Raw genomic sequence first — 16,689 nt, forward strand, 5'->3', positions numbered from 1 at the left:
GAAAACTAATTAGGAGCTCATTATAAACAAACATAAAATGGGCAACTTTATTTCCAGGATCTACACTCAATATGAAGGGAGACAAATGAGTTCTTTTGGTTTTAGTAATAGAATATGATTCAACATGAAAAGACTTCTTAAAGGCATGTGGCTTTTAAATTGGACCACATGTCTTTTAAACATTGGTCATTCCTGCTGCTAATCAAGACCTCTTACTCTTTCCTAATTCCATACTAATCTTAAGGCAGAAATTTCTAACTTAAAGTCCATCTAATTCTCTCATTTATTTCTAAGTGTGTTTATCCCAAAACACTTCATTCAGTCATTTGTCTTCATTCTAATTCATTAGCAATTATCTACTGATTCCTAGTGTCCTGATAACTCTTTGGGAAATTGCCAATTTCAAGCTTGTAAAAACGTGCAAGGAATGACCCCCGTTCTATTTTGTAGCTGAGCTGAGGCTTTACCTCATCTGGGCTGGATGCCTGGTATACCCGGCACGAGTCCTCATAATGCTTCTCTGCTTCTGCTTGATCAGTCACTCCATTAGATTCATAGACCGGTGTAACATTGTGGCAGAGGGCAATTGCTTTCACAGCTTCATGAACACGGCTACTCATGGTTTTCCGGACTTTGGTGGTGAGTGTAGGGCCCTTTAAAGTGGGTGGGTCTTGAGATTGCTGGAGAGAGAAGAAACCAAAAAGAAGGATGATTAAAGATGAAGGGCTTCAAAGGGGAAAAATCCTAGCCTAAGATCAACCCCATTCTGCAGTTCTCTTCATATAGGCAAACATTACTCCATTTAAATGTTTTTCACAAGTGGAGTATACCAACTTGACAAATGAACTATCCCCATTTCCAGGTAATCAGAGACTTAATATTTAAAACTCAGACTTTCAACAGAGGAAATATATAAAATAATAACAAAAACAGAACACACAAATACTGGTCCTCAAATCTTTAATCCACTTTTAGGGGCCAAAAAAATGATTACAGCAAATCTACTTTTCTTACAATTAACAGTAGTTAGAGTTTTGAGTTTAGTAGCTCAAAATGTCTAAAAAGTCTTTAGATTTGATGTTCCATTTAAAAATCATTTCATTCAACAGAAGATAAGTGATCTGATACTTTAGAATGAATAGAGATTTAGATACATGAACACATGGTTGCCCTAAAATAGAAAACAGATGGGTTTCCTGGAACTAGAAAATAACTTTCATTTCATTTTTAATACTATTTTTAGTAGCAGCGTCAGACTTTTCAGGTAATTAGACAATTACTAAATTATACTGGTCATTGAGGGGACAAACAGTGCTCTGGCTTCCTGCTCGGTTAACCTCTGGTGTCAAGAGGACAAAAGTTTCGCTTCCAGGTCAAAGGGCATTGCATGGTAACAGTAATTAGAGTAATGAATCAGAACTATAGTTTAAATGAATCATCATTTGCCAAGTGCTTTTAATTACAAAGAATTTAACACCGATATTATAAAAAGGACCAAAAATTTACAAAAAAATTATTATTGTCACATTACAAAAATGCATCATGAACAATTTGGACAAGTTCAATAATTTAAACTGGAAAACATGTCCTTTGGGTTATTATACATTACTCAGCACCTAGACTGATCCATATCAATATTTGTCAGGAGAATCAATTATTACAACAGTTGACAGAACAATTACTTTCATTTGCGGTATTGGTATTATTGGTACTTATTGTAACAAGGATTTGGATATATAAAAGCTGTTGATCACAAGAATAAAATAATTCATCACATAAGGAAATTAAGTGTGGTCAGCTACCACTAACATCACAAATGAAGAAAGCCACACATGAACTGGTTTCCAAATCAGACTGAATGCCCACTAAAATGAACCGAGCCAAGTAAGATGACCTGAAGTTTCATGAACATACAAACTATTTGGGATCTGGTGGACCACTGGGCTGAGGGTCAAGTGCTAATCTTTTAATACCTTTGCCAACTCAAGTCATAGGCTTGTGTTTTGGTTTCCTCATCATAAATATTATTTTTTATAATTTTTTATTATTAATATTGACCAATATCTATCTTCCCTCCTAGGATTAGTATGATGATAAAATAAGAAGTCTCAAGTACTTTGAAAGTAAAAGCATACATGTGGGTCTGCCAACTCTTAAGACAGTAATAGTAGCATTATTTTTAAACCAATTGTGATCAATTTGAGAAAAGACACTCTTAAATTTCTCCAGCAGACTCATGTAAGAGTTTCAAATCTTACAGTGTTTACCTCTATACCCTCTCCCCAAGCCCTTTAACCTAGACACATTTCTTCTTACTTAAAAAAAATGCCAGTGGAAAACAAAAACAGATGTAGTAGCCAAGAAAGGCAAGTTACTACACATTTTGCCCTGGGGAAAAACATTAGTCCCTCACATAGAAAAAATAAAAAGGCTTCATGTGAGGTCAGAAGAGATTTCATAACCAAACACAAATAGATGTGTGGGACATTCAGATCTCTGTAGAGAGTAATTCTGCAGGGTCACAGCTCACAATAGGGAAATCAGGAGCCACTGAAAAGGTACCTCCTGCTCCTCATTAATGAAGCACTACAAATACTTTTATAGATGTTAATTCTAGATTATGTTAAAAGAAATCTTTTTTAAATTAAATTTCAAGTCAGAATGTATCACTGTTTTATTTCTCCTAATAGGAAGAATGTAAATACAAAACATTAAAGAAAAGGAAATATGAACATGCAAATTTCCTGAATCTTTACAGTAATTTTCAAAGGTTCCCAATTAATCTAAATCTTCCAATTTTTTCAAAGAACTAAAAGAAAACAAAGATTAAATAATTTATATTTTCAAATAAAGAAGTTGAAGCACAAAGTGATTGGTGGATTCTATTCACTTTATGACATGGAAGATGTCTTCAGCAAATTTTTAGAGATTTATTTCCAGGAATAACAAAACTTTCTAATCCTACTTACTTAGATATTTACCTGGCTTAAAAAAAAAAAAAAGGAAGTTATATATTATATGATATTTGTAATATAATACCTCTCTTTAAGATTTGCAAAGCCTTTTATGTATTATCTCATTTGTTCCACATGACAACCTAGTGAGACAGACAGTACATTATTCTGTTTTTACAGATGAGGAAACTGAGGTTCAGAGAAGTTAAGTGATTTGTCCCGATTCACATAGCTAGTAAGTGTCTAAGGCAGGATTCAAACTTAGCTCCTCATTATCTAAGGCCAGCTTTCTTGCCACTATTTTACCTAGTTGCCACTCTATGCCTATGACACTCTCTATATATGACAATCTAAATCCAATTTTTAAAAGTTAATGATTCTAAAGCAGTGGCAAAGTTGAGACTCAGTTACATTTCTGAACAGATACATGGGTATTGTATTTAGAGAGGCACAGGGTGGTACAGTGAATAAAGTACTGGACTTGGAATCTGGAAGGCCTGATACTTTCTATGTAACCCTGGGAAAATCAATTAGCTTTTCTACTGGGCTTCAGTTTCTTCACCTAACAATTGGGATAATAATATTTGTACTATCTACCTCAAAAGAGTCTTGTGAGACTCAAAGGAAATACATAAAGTACTTAGTAAAACTTAAAGCACTATCTGTTACTTTTTTGAAAATCAGTAAAAATATTGCAACTAGTTCATGGTAGGCACTTGATATTTATTGAACACATGGAAATTTAACTTTACGCAAAAGATTAATGGGAGAGGCAACATGACATAACAAACAGACATCTGGCCTCAAAGCCAGGAGCTGGGTTGAAGGCTGACCTATGGCATGTTCTGACTGTGTGACCTTAGGCAAGTCACTTGCTCTAGGCAATTCTCTTAATACTTTGCAGAAAAGAAACTAACAGGTAATTTATTTACCTAAGAGCTCTTATACTGATTAAACTATAGTCAAATCTTTTTCCCAACTGGGGTGGCTATGTAGTTTACAAGTAAAATTACTCACATTGCAAAAGCATTCATTAAAGATAAAATTACTCTATTCTACAGAATTACCCTTGAGAAGAAATTTAGGTTTTGAATAATAATTTGCAGACATCTACCTTTATCTTAGTGGAACAATTAGGGGGCACAGTGGAAAATAGTACTGAACCTGAAGTCAGAAAGACCAGAGTTGAAATCCAGCCTCAGATACTTATTAACTGGGTGACCCTGGGCAAGTCACTTAACCCTGTTGGTCTCTATTACTTCATCTCATCTATAAAATGAGGTGGAGAAGAAAATGACAAACCAATACAATATCTTTTGTCAAGAAAACTCCAAATGGGCCCCAGTTGATAAATGATCAAAACAAATGATCTATGCCCAAAGGGCTATAAATTCATGTAATTCTTTTGATCTAACAATACCATTATTAAGCATGAATCCCAAAAGAGATTTTTAAAAAGGAAAAGGATTTATATGTACAAAAATATTTATAGCAGCACTCTTCTCAGAGCAAAAATCTCACCTAAAAATTGAGGGAATGCCCATCAATTGGGGATTGCTTACATGAATTATGCTACATTGTTGTGATGGAATATTATTGTTTTATGGAAGATAAGCAGGATGTTCTCAGAAAAATCTGGAAAGTATTCCATGTGAATGTATTGTGTACCCAAGTAATAGCAATGTTCTGGGATGATCAGCTATAAATGACTTTGTTATTCTCAGCAGTATAATGATCCATGCCTACTTTGAAGGATTTATGATAAAAAATTCTATCCATACCCAGAGAAAGAATTAATTGCATTTGAATACAGACTTTCTATCCCCACCCTCCTTTCCAACTTTATTTTTCTTGAGAGGTTTTTTTTTTTTTTTTTTTTTTTTTAGGGTAGAAGATCTATATTTTCTTTCCACACTTTAAATTGAAGAAAAGGGAGTAATCTACATTGGAACAGGGAATTTCTTTACCTAAGGGCTCTCATACTAACAAAACTACAATTAAATCTCTCTCCCAATTGGAGTGACTATTTAGTTTACAAATAAAATTACTCACATTGCAAAAACATTCATTAAAAATTAGAACATTTATGGAAATATTTTACATAGCTTCTCATGTGGTTTATTAATGGAGGCTGGGGTGATAAGGGAGAAAATCTGGAACTCAAAAGCTTTAAAAACAAATGCAAAAAAAATTATTTTGAATGTAACAGGGGTAAATATTAAACAAATAAATAATTTTTAAAAAAAGAAACCCCACCCAAAAAACTCATAAAGAGTTAGACAAGATTCAAACGACAACTTCTAGCTCAGTACTCCTGAGTCAGCACAATGCTTGATACAGAATAGGCCTTAATGCTCACTGACTTAACTTTGAGAAAAATATATTCTTCCTGAAGGTAGGAACAGCATTGTCCTTGTATCATCAACTCCAGCCCAGTTTTTTACATAGAATAATTACTTACTAAGTATTTATTGAGTTGACTTGAATTCTTGGAAATTCAACTATTAGTTAAATTAAGGCATACCTACCTCACAGTCATACATACTTGCCTAACACCATTAACTGTTTCCTTAAAAACACAACTTTCAGCAAAAAGTTTATTATCATGTATAGTGATTTCCATAGAAAGAATGACATATATATTATATGTGGACAGTCATGGACAGTCATGCAAATCGCACTGAAACATTTTTTGTCGTGTTACAACAAAGTTTACTTTATTTTACTTAATTAAAATTATTACAAAATTTTGGTCAGGTCACTGACACGTTTAGTTTTGTTTTTGCTTTCTTTAACTATCGATAGATCTGTGATGGGGGAGGACATGAGTGTATTTGTAGGGAAGGAGTGAGTAAACAAGGATAAATTTAAAATAAATAAGAGGGTAGGGATGACAAAAAAGGCAAAATCTGTTGGAAGAGATAGGATAGGATGGGATTGCCTGTGCAGATAGAAGCATTAAGGAATAGTATCATCTCTGCATGTGATACAAGGGTGAGAGAAGATAGAAAAAGATATCTGAGTGGAAGAGAAAAGAAGAAGATGTCCAAACTGATTTTTTTCTGTAAAACATGAGGCAAGATTCTCAGTTGAGAGAGTGGGGAAAGGAATAGTCATAGGAGGTTTAAGGAAGAATGAAAAGATTTTTAAGAGTCACTGGAAAATGGGATAAGAAATTAATAAGAGAAGTCTGGAAGGATTGCTTAGTTGGTATAAGGACCCTAAGTTAAGGTTTTGTAATATAGTGGATCCAAGCAAAATGGTTTAATAATTTTCTTTGCCTTTGTTCGACATGTGTGTAAGAGCAAAGGCAGCAAAAGATTGATCCATGTTAGATACAGATTGAAGTAGTCTAAAGCTGAGACTTGGCAGGGTACAATCCTTGTTATATTAAGGGAACCAGGAATTCAAGAGAAGAAGACAATGTATAGTTGAACTTATTCACCAAGGGGTCAAGATGGAGAAAAAAGGAGAAAGCAGTTAGTGCATCAGATGATAACTGTTAGAATCCTAGTGTTAACTCAATGGAATTGATAGAAACAATGCTTATGTAATTGGTTCACACATTAGAGCTCACACCTTTAAGAGAGTTCACACATTAGCTCACACATTAGAATTCACAAATTGGGAGATTTCAGGATTCAGTATGAGGTGATTTCAGTATTGAGTTTGAGTTGATTATTACTTGGAACTGAAACTAAAGCTGCCTTCAGAACCTCCCCAAGAAACCTGCTCCCAGAGAGAACCATCATATTTTAGAAAAGAAAAGAACATTACAGATAACCTAGGGAATATAGATTATAGTGTGGAAGAAGAATAGAGTTTGATAAGGGAAGGCAGAGAGAAAGATGGAAAATCAATAAATTATGGTCAGATAAGATTTTGGAATTATTATTCAAGAAGGAAGTACATTTGTGGGTATGACCACAAATGTGGCTGAGGAGGGCTGGAAGAATAGGTCATGAAAAATCAGTAAGTTGAATAAGAGAGTGAGAAAGAGACAGTGAGAAAGAGAAACAGAGATAGAGACAGAGAGAGAGAAAAGAAGAACAAGAGGAAGAGGAAGAGCAGAGGAGTCCTCTAGCATGAGGATAGGAATTAAGAAGAAGAGAAAAACTGTAAGAAAAGTGAACTCACTGAGGAAAGAAGGAAGGAAGGAAGGAAGGAAGGAAGGAAGGAAGGAAGGAAGGAAGGAAGGAAGGAAGGAAGGAAGGAGGGGAGTTAATTGGTGGTCTGTAGTCACAATTACCAAGATTTTGACTGGTTGGTATATATGAATTGTATGAAACTCAAAAACAGATAAGCTACTTAGTGGTGATAAGAGAATGTAGAAGTAGCAACGGGGAGTAAGGGATAGTCCTTTTTGAACAGAGAAAGTTTGAACTGAGAAAGAATGAAGATACTGCCAGTACTGGAAATAGTGATCAAAGAGGCTATGTCATCAAGGAGGAACCAGATCTCAGTTATTACAGGTATGGGAAAGGAAAAGATTTAAGATGAGAGCAAGTTTGTGCCTATATAACAAGCATTTCAGAGAACAAAGTAGAAAGATTTGAAGCATTCAGTTGCAACTTTAGAATGAGAGGATTGTTAGGAAATGGGAAGAAGGAATCAGATGGCAGAGAGTAAAGACTGGAGTTTGGATGAAGACCCACAGGGATTCAGAATCACTGGAACTTACTGGATATAGCCAGGTATGAGTAAAGAAGTACAAGATCAGAGGGGAGACCTCATTTCATTTCTCCTTTTCCCTATGAAGGGTGGAGATGGTAAAGCAAAAGATGGAAGTTCTGCTCATATTGATGGATTTATGTATACCATGTATATCTGTTTCATGTTCTGGCCCATATTGATGGATTTATATATACCTGTTTCAAGTGAGCCCCTTCAGAAACCCGCTAATCTGATTTGATCTCCTATTTCCTTTGGTGTTTTCATCTCCCTTCCTGAGATGTCAGGGAGGACGTGACAACCTTCTTTTTATGGTGTTTTCACCCCAAATGCAGCCAGGTGTTAAAAATCCAGATCTTTTATTGTGTCCTTCAATATAGCCCAGTTAGCTTTCTTAAAAGCCTCTCTCTCTCCTTGGTTCTAAGAGCTCCTGCAGCTTGTCCTTTGCCTCTGCTTTCTCCTGCCTCCAGTCAGCACAAAGATGGACTGGATCTCGTCTCCTTCACTTGGGGCTCGGCTAGCTTTCTGGAAAGCCTTTCAGAACAGCTTGGTCTCAGTGGGGGAAGTACAGGAGCCCAGCCACCACAGTGGTGTGAGATGAAGATGAATTTGGTTGCGCCTCCAAGAGAGTGCTTCTCCTCAACTGAACTAATGCTCCCTTCTCAATCTTCAGCTGAACTCTCTGACTGGGCTCACTGAAGCTCTATTTATGCTCCTTCTTTGAGAGAGGGATTGTGGGATTTCTCCCAGAGTGCTCTCTGGCCCTAAGAGCTTCAGGGGAGGTGTGAATTCACAAAGTTACAAAGTTTTCTTGCTTATATGAGCTCTCTAAAGGTGTGAACACAAGTATTGTTTCTATTAGTTCTACTTAGTACCTTGTTTCAGGTTCTGGCCCAAAACATCTCCTTGTAAGATCATATCAATGATACTGAACCATGCTAAATTAGATAATTATTGTCTCTATCAACTCTAATGACTTAACAATTTGTAAAGATTCCAACATTTGCTATCTACCAAATGTGCTCTTTCTGTCCTCTCAGTAAACAAAAAAAGTAGAAGGAAGGTCAGTACTCTTCTCATCTGAAGCTGGAGATCAAGCGAGCACAGTAGGAGATGGAAGTTTTATACATAGGAGCAGGAGGACAGGGAAATCCCACTGGCACAATTTGCATAGATCAATATAAGTCACACTGGCCCCTTGCTGCCTTCCCTCAGGGATTCATGAAGTGGTGCCTATGGTTTGGACATCCCCTATGCCTAGAAGACATTTTTCCTCACCACCACTTCCAATTTCTGCTTCACAGAATTCCTTACTTCTTTTAAGACACAGCACAAACACAACTCCCAATATAAATACCTTCCAGTTCTTCTCCATTGCTAGTGTCCTCTCTCCTTAACTACCTTGTGTTTATTTTGCACTTGTGCTATTTGTTAAAGCCAAGTGGTTTTACTTGTTTAAACAAGAGGAAACAGAGACTGACTGCTCCAACTCTGTCACACTTTGGCTTTTTAAAGAGGGAATAGATTAAGCAATAGTCAAGGGGTTACAACATTTTCAGTTTTCTATGTTTACATTCTTAAACTCAATAACTGTGTTTTACATTCTAAAATATTTTGCCTTATAAACATCATTGTTATTTCACAAGAATTTGCTTGTTATATCAGTTCTGTCAACACAGCTACAGGATAGAGTCAGTCTTTCTTTTCCTCTTAATCATGATGGCATATATTCTTCCAACTCACAGGGTGATTGTGAGGATCAGATAAGAAGGTGCATATGAAAGCACTTGGTCAACTGTAAACACTACAAAAACTTTATTCATGAACTGATGCTGAGAAAAACAAGCAGAACCAGGAATACATTGTACACAATAACAGCAAGAATGTGTGATGATCAACTATGAAAAACTTGGTTTCTTCTTCTCAGCATTTTAGCGTTCCAAAGCAAACCCAATAGATTTTGGACAGAAAATGCCAACTAACACATGCTATGTTTACTTTTTTTTCCTGTTTTTTTCTACCATAGTTTTTCTCTTTTGCTCTGATTTTTCTCTCCCAACATAATTCATAAAGCAATGTGTATAAAAATAAACTTACTATAATTAAAAAAGACAAACTTTATTACTATAATTATAATCTGTTAGAGAATGATACAAGGCACATCAATATTTACAAACATATATGCTAGCTCCTTGAAGAAAATATATATTCCTTGAGAGTAGAAATTATTTTACTTCTTTATTTGTGATTCCCAACTCTAGCACAGTGCCTGTCATGTAGGAGAATAGGATAGGACATGGACATTGAGCCTGTAATTTACTAATATAGGGAAGATCCGAATGGGGATCTATCACTGTAAATCAGAATATTTTCTCTATCATTATAAGTCAGCATATATTTTTCAACTTATATTCTTAGAAGTTAAGGACCCAGTAGGTAAAAACATGCATTCAATAAATGCTTGTTAATTGATTTCACTAAAATGTGTGTTTGTGTGTGTGTGTGTGTGTGTGTGTGTAGCAACATGAGAAAGTATAAAAATTCAAAACACTTCAAGCACCATCACCCTCCTCCATTAAATTTTAAATTTTTAGTTAGTTTAGCTTTGAGAAAAGGCAAATATTCAAACCACATACACCTTTGCTTACAACAAAACTTCCAATAGATAGTGAAGAAAATTCATATCTTAATATCCACCAACTTTTTAGAGAGATGGAAGGGGGGGAGAGAAGAAATATTTCTCACAGAAAACTAGACAAAGATTTCAGAAGTCTCATCACAAAGCTACTACTTATACAACTGGGCCCAAATAAGTATGCTCTTCTTTGCTATCAAGACAGTTTTGTGCTCTTCCTCATTGGCACACTCAAGCCCAGTTGTAACTGTAGCTTACGCCAGAATCTTTTCTGCTATAGCCTCTGGATGGTTTCAGTTAATTTTTGAAGTTTGCCAAAAAAAAAAATGTTTTAATTATCATGAGCTAAAGTAGAAAAGAGGGAATGTAATTTTCTGCACTACAGTATTTATTGTCAAGTCTTGGGCTTACTTCATATCTTAGACACCATTTATCAGCACAGAATGAAAATGGGAATGATTTGAGTAGCGAAAAGAAGACAGATGTAAGAAAAATTTAGAGGTAGACTTCTCCTGAATCAGAGGGAAGAGTTAAAGATGACTTTGTGTTTGCAAATCCCTCTAATTGAAGAAATGATGATGTCCTTGGGGAAAAAAATAGGGAAAGAGACCTAGTAGTGGTATTGTTGGAACAAAAGATATATCAAATTGTACATAAGAGATTTGCAGTTTCATGAACAATCTTCTTTTTTCTTATTCTACTATGTTATGGAAATCTTTGTTTTATTTCTTAAGTTCAGAGTAAAACAATAAAATTCAAAAATAAATAAATAAAAACTATCCCATCTACCCCCAAAAAAAGAAAAAAAATGGGGAAGTCAGGAGATATGCATTTAAATAGTAAGTACAATTTGGGATATGTGGAACTGAGATGCCTATGGGACATTTGGCAGCTAGCTAGTATGACGGATAAAGTGTTGGGCTCAGACTTGGAAAGACCAGAATTTAAGAAAGTCTCTTCACCACTCTTAATTTTAGTTTCTTAATCTGTAAAACTGGAATGACACCATCTGTTCTGACTACTTGAGAAGGCTATAGGGGCAATTAAATGAGGTAATGCATGTGAAGATACTTTGTGAGTTGTAAAAGCATACCATGGTTATCATTACAAAAGGTGAGAGGGATGGCATAGCGCCCATAATATTAAACATTGTTAATATATTTTCAACCTAAACCTATCATTTGCCCCTGGCTTGCCCATTTATAACAATGTTTCATACAACCAACTAAATCCTGTAACATTGTTTTGCCTAATATCCTGTTTAAAAAAAAAATTACTGATGTTAAACGATGATGTTACTTTAACACTTTTAAAATTTACTTTGTGCTTCTTGCCCTATAGAAGTTATTCGTATATCTCTAATCTTTTAGAAAGGCTAGTATTTCTGCTATGAGTGACAGTCACATTCAAAAAGTTAATTAGATGTCAACAATGATTGTGACATTCAGTTCTCTACTGAATAAGAGATCAGATAATCTCTGAGAGAGCTTTCAACTCTAAAGTTCTATGACTTCATTTATTTGGTAAATAAATTTTAATACAGATAGCATCCTGATTTCAGAAAGATAACATAGCATAGTGAATAAAAGGTGAAATTCCAAGTCAGGAAGACTTAGTTTCAGATCTTTACTCTGATATTTAACCAAACCATGGACAAGTCACTTAACCTTGCAGAATCTCAGTTTATCTCTAAAGTGGGGAAAATGTTAGACAATTAAAAAATAGAAATGAAATAATGTATTGAAGTTACTTTGTAAACTTGAAAGGCTTCTATATCACTTGTCATTATTATTATCATGTTATATTACTCCCAATTCATTTAGCATTTCAGTATGACAGATTATCTTCAAATACACAATTATCTACACATATATCCAAGACATCCTTGAAAATAAGTCAACAGGTATTTTATTAAGCATCTATTATGTGTCAGGCAGTGTGCTAAGTTACTGGAAATAAAAATACAGTCCCTACATTCAAGGAGCTCCAGCCTAATGAAGGAGCTAACATACAAACAACTATATACCAACAAGAAATATATGTGATAAACTGGGGATCATCAACAGAAGAAAGTCACTAGTTTTGAAGGGATCAGGAAAAAGTCCTAGAAGGGAATGGGCAAACATTGGCAAGAGACACATATTTAGCATCTGAAAATGAATTGAAAAGAAAACAAGAGTCACCTGTGCTATCTCTGGAAACATCAATTTCAAGTCGCTCTTCCAACAAAGTATCTTCCACCCACAAATCAAAATAACTTAATATTTAATAGCAATATATAATAACAATAACACTGTTCTATAACTCTTAGATTATAAACATCGGGTAAGGCACAATAAAGATCTGATATAGATTATAACAGAAAAAAAAATTAACTGCATATCAATATATTGAAAAACAGAGAAAAACTGATTTTTTTCTTTAAAAAAAATAGAAACCTAGAATCACTTACCTGGGTGTAAATGCTAAATATGTGGCTTTGTACTTCATCCATTGAATCTAATCCATAAGCAACTGTTCCAAGGTGGAGTCGTTTAAAGACCATCTCATTTTGAGTAAGAGTTCCTGTAACATATAAAATTTAAAAAGAATTGCACAAACAAAACTAAAGCAGCCAAGATTAAAGGAAAGCAGAAAAATGAAAAAAAAATTACAATAAATTTCTCTGATGAAGGCCTCATTTGTCAAATATATAGAGAATTGAGTCAAATTTAAAAGAATATGAGTCATTTCCCATTTGATAAATGGCCAAAAGATATGAACAGACAATTTTCAAAAGAAGAAATCAAAGTTTTCTATAATCACATGAAAAAAATACTCTTAAATATTATTGCTCAGAGAAATGCAAACTGAAACAACTCTGAAGTACAACCTCACACATATCAAGATTGGCTAATATGACAGAAAAGGAAAATGACGAATAGTGGAAGGGAGTGTGGGACAACTGGGACATGAATGTACTATTGGTATGGTTGTGAACTAATCCAATCATTCTGGAAAGCAATTTGAATTATGCCCAAAGGTATAAAACTGTTTATACTCTTTGACCCAGCAATAGTATTAGTAACACTATATCTCAAAGAGTTGGGGTTTTTTAAAGAAAAGAAAAAGAAAAGGGTTTATATATTCAAAAATATTTATAGCACCTCTTTTTGTAGTGGTAAAGAATTGGAAATTGAGAGGCTGCTCATTAGGTGGGGAATGATTGAGCAAGTTATGATGTATGATCATGATGAAATATAAATGTGCTATAAGAAATAATAAGCAGGGATGGCAAGGTGACGCAGTGGATAGAGCACCAGCCCTAAAGTCAGGAGGACCTGAGTTCAAATCTGATCTCAGACATTTAAGACTTCCTAGCTGTGTGACCCTGGGCAAGTCACTTAACCTCAATTGCCTCAGCAAAAAAAGAAAAAGAAATAATAAGCAGGATACTTTCAGAAAAACATGTACTTAAATGAACTGATACAAAGTTTAGTGAGCAGAATCAATATTATACAGTGATTAACTATGAATGACAACTATTCTCAGAAAAATCCAAAATCTGAAGGATTTAATGAAAAAAAAAAGCCATATATTTCCAGAAAAAGGACTGATAATTCTGAATGCAGATCAAAGCATACTAAATTTTATCTTCCTTATTTTTTCTTTTGTGTGTGTGTGTTTTCTTTTAAAACATGACTAATATGGAAATGTCTTGCAAAACAGCATATGTATAACTTGTATCAAATTGATTGCCTTCTCAATGGGAGAAGAGAAGAAGGGGAAAAGAATTTAGAATTTGAAGTTTAAAAAACATATGTTAAAATTACTTTTACATGTAACTGAAAAAAATTTTTTTTAAAGATCCTTGTAACAAATACAATTTCTGAAATGAATGACCATGTTCATTTCCAGGAAGAGAAAATCCCATCAAAGAAGCAACCTCCCCTCATTCTCCAAAAAGTTCCAAGAAGCAGTTCCTTCCAAAAGAATCTTCTAAAAGAAAAAAAAAATCTATTGATTTCAATCACATAAAAAACAGGAAGATAAAGAGGGGCCTATTAGTTGATGACTTAGGTGAACAAATTATGTTATATAAATGTAGAAAAATACTATGGGTTATAAGAAATGAACTATTGTGCCATAAGAAATGAAAATAGAGATAGTTTCAGAAAAAAGATAGGAAGACTTTTATGAAGGGATACAGCACAGAGCGAGCATATCAGGAGAACAATTTATAAAACAACAGCAATGTAAAGAAAAACAACTTTGAAAGACTTAAGAAACTTGATTAATACAATGACCAACCATCATAACAAAGGCTTCACGATGAAGTCTGATGCCTACCACCTCCTGAAAGAGAAGCGATGAACTCAAAATGCAGAATGAGATATATCTCTGTAAACAGGACCATTCTGGAAACTTGTTTTGCTTGACTATGTATATTTGTTATAAAGACTTTCTTTTTTCTTTTTCTCCAATAGAGAAAAGGTAGTAGCAAAGAAAAGAAAAAGAATATTAGTTGATTGAAAAAACAATTTTTAAAAAATCTACCTGATCACATGAAGAAAATATTATGCTGAAGCATTCACTCTGCATAGTAACTACTACTCTCCAATGAAGAGATTACCTGTTTTGTCTGTGAGTAAATAGGAGATCCTCCCAAGCTGTTCAGGAATTGTGCTGGAACGAACCACAGTGCCAGGAATTTTGGAATCCCGGCGAATCACCCAGCTATATACAATCTTTCCCATGTCTAAGTTGACACGTAAACTGTCCAGAAAAAAAAAAAAGCAGTAGTATTTGAAAAATCTGAGAAAGCATTTTCAATGTGACACACTACTGAACAAGGTTCTTAGGTTCACATTTACCCTAAATATTGACTAATTACCAAAATCCAAAAAGTGTTTGTTTTCCTGATGTAATCACCATACCACTCCTATGTACTAATACAGCACTTTCTTATCTCTTCTGTTGCATGTATGCCTCCAGTCAGATCATTTTGTCAATATGGTGGAACTCTTCAACTAGACCATCATGACTTCTTTCTGCTCAAGAAATTTTTACCCAACTCCAGATATATAGGTATATAAAACAGGTATATAAATCAAATGTTTATTGATAATAAATGATGATTTCACAACCTTCCCATTCAGTTAAATGACCCCGTATAGGATTGTGAACCACAATTTAACAAGCTTTGAAGTAGATTATGAGTTCTCTGAGGGCAAGGGCTATGTCTCTGTTTTTCTTTTGTTCTTATAGTTTCTAGAATGAATCCTCATACTTCAAGGTCACCCAACAAATGTTACTGAGTACAGGAATAGATTTATAATAGGGGACTTTGAAAGTCATCTAAACTATCATTCCGTAGATGTAAAGAGGTTCAAAGACTTGACCAAGGTGACTAGAGATAGCAAACAACAGAGATGGAAGGAACAGGTAGATTAAAGAATGAATGAGTTAATGAAAGGATAAATGACTGTCCTTAATACAACTTTTCAGATCATTTATTCTTTCAAATAATAATTTAAGTATTTTATGTATGTATAAGTGTGCCTTAGGCATGCTGAGAAGACATAATCTCTCAGGCCACATTTTCTTCAACTATAAAATGAAGCTGCAGAGGTGGGAATGGGAGTAAGAACAAGATCTCTGAAGTTCCTTCCTATTCTAAATCTATGATTCCAGAAATTAGTCTGCTCTAAAAGGGAAAACAACCATGTAGATAAGAAAATAAAGTCTAATTATAAAAGAGGCAGCATAGTATCATAGAAAGAAGACTGAATTTGGACTTAGAAGAAGTGGATTTGAACTCACCTTTGTCAATTTTTTGCTATTGTGAGCTCGTGCAAGAAACATCATTTCTCTTTCTCTATGTCTTCATCTAGAAAATGAAAAGCTTAGATCATCTAATTACTAAGGAGCCTTCTAACTCTATGATTCCATGATGCCTTCTCTTGAAGCATGGTGAGATGAAAGGAATGAAGTAATTAGAATAGGAAGGCTCAAGTCCTGTCACTTACTGATTATGTGACTAAGAATAAGACATTTTCCCTCCCTAAGAATAAAACTCCCCTCAGAGAAAAGGAACAACTATCTACCTCATAAGGTTGTATAGAAAGCACTTTGTAAATAACTATAAGAAATAAGTTATTGTTTTTATTATCTCATGAAATAGCTAAAGAAAATAAAGGCAATACATAATGAAGAGAGTCCATAATGAAGCTTGTTCTTGTTTTTGTTCCGTCATTTGATTCTTCATGACTCCATGGACCATGCTGTCTGTGGCACTTTCTTGGCAAATTTACTAGAGTGGTTTGCCATTTCCCCTTGCAGATCATTTCACAGATAAGGAAACTGAGGTAAACAGGGTTAAACTTGCTCAGGGTCACACTGCTAGTAAGTGTCTGAGGTCATATTTGAATTCAGGTCTTTCTGACTTCA

General features: G+C 34.5%; 1 protein-coding gene across 1 annotated transcript in view; it reads right to left on the bottom strand.

Annotated features, from left to right (window-relative positions):
• Positions 1 to 16,689, bottom strand: part of ATP9A (ATPase phospholipid transporting 9A (putative)) — a 166,371-nt gene that overhangs the window by 58,457 nt on the left and 91,225 nt on the right. The window contains exons 12-14 of the mRNA XM_051976604.1: positions 14,873 to 15,015; positions 12,713 to 12,825; positions 468 to 680 (exon numbers count right to left, since the gene is read on the bottom strand). Of these exons, the coding sequence (XP_051832564.1) occupies positions 468 to 680; positions 12,713 to 12,825; positions 14,873 to 15,015 (469 nt within the window). The remainder of the gene's footprint in view (positions 1 to 467; positions 681 to 12,712; positions 12,826 to 14,872; positions 15,016 to 16,689) is intronic.

Source organism: Antechinus flavipes, chromosome 2, assembly GCF_016432865.1.
Source record: "Antechinus flavipes isolate AdamAnt ecotype Samford, QLD, Australia chromosome 2, AdamAnt_v2, whole genome shotgun sequence".
NCBI classification, from domain to species: Eukaryota; Metazoa; Chordata; class Mammalia; order Dasyuromorphia; family Dasyuridae; genus Antechinus; species Antechinus flavipes.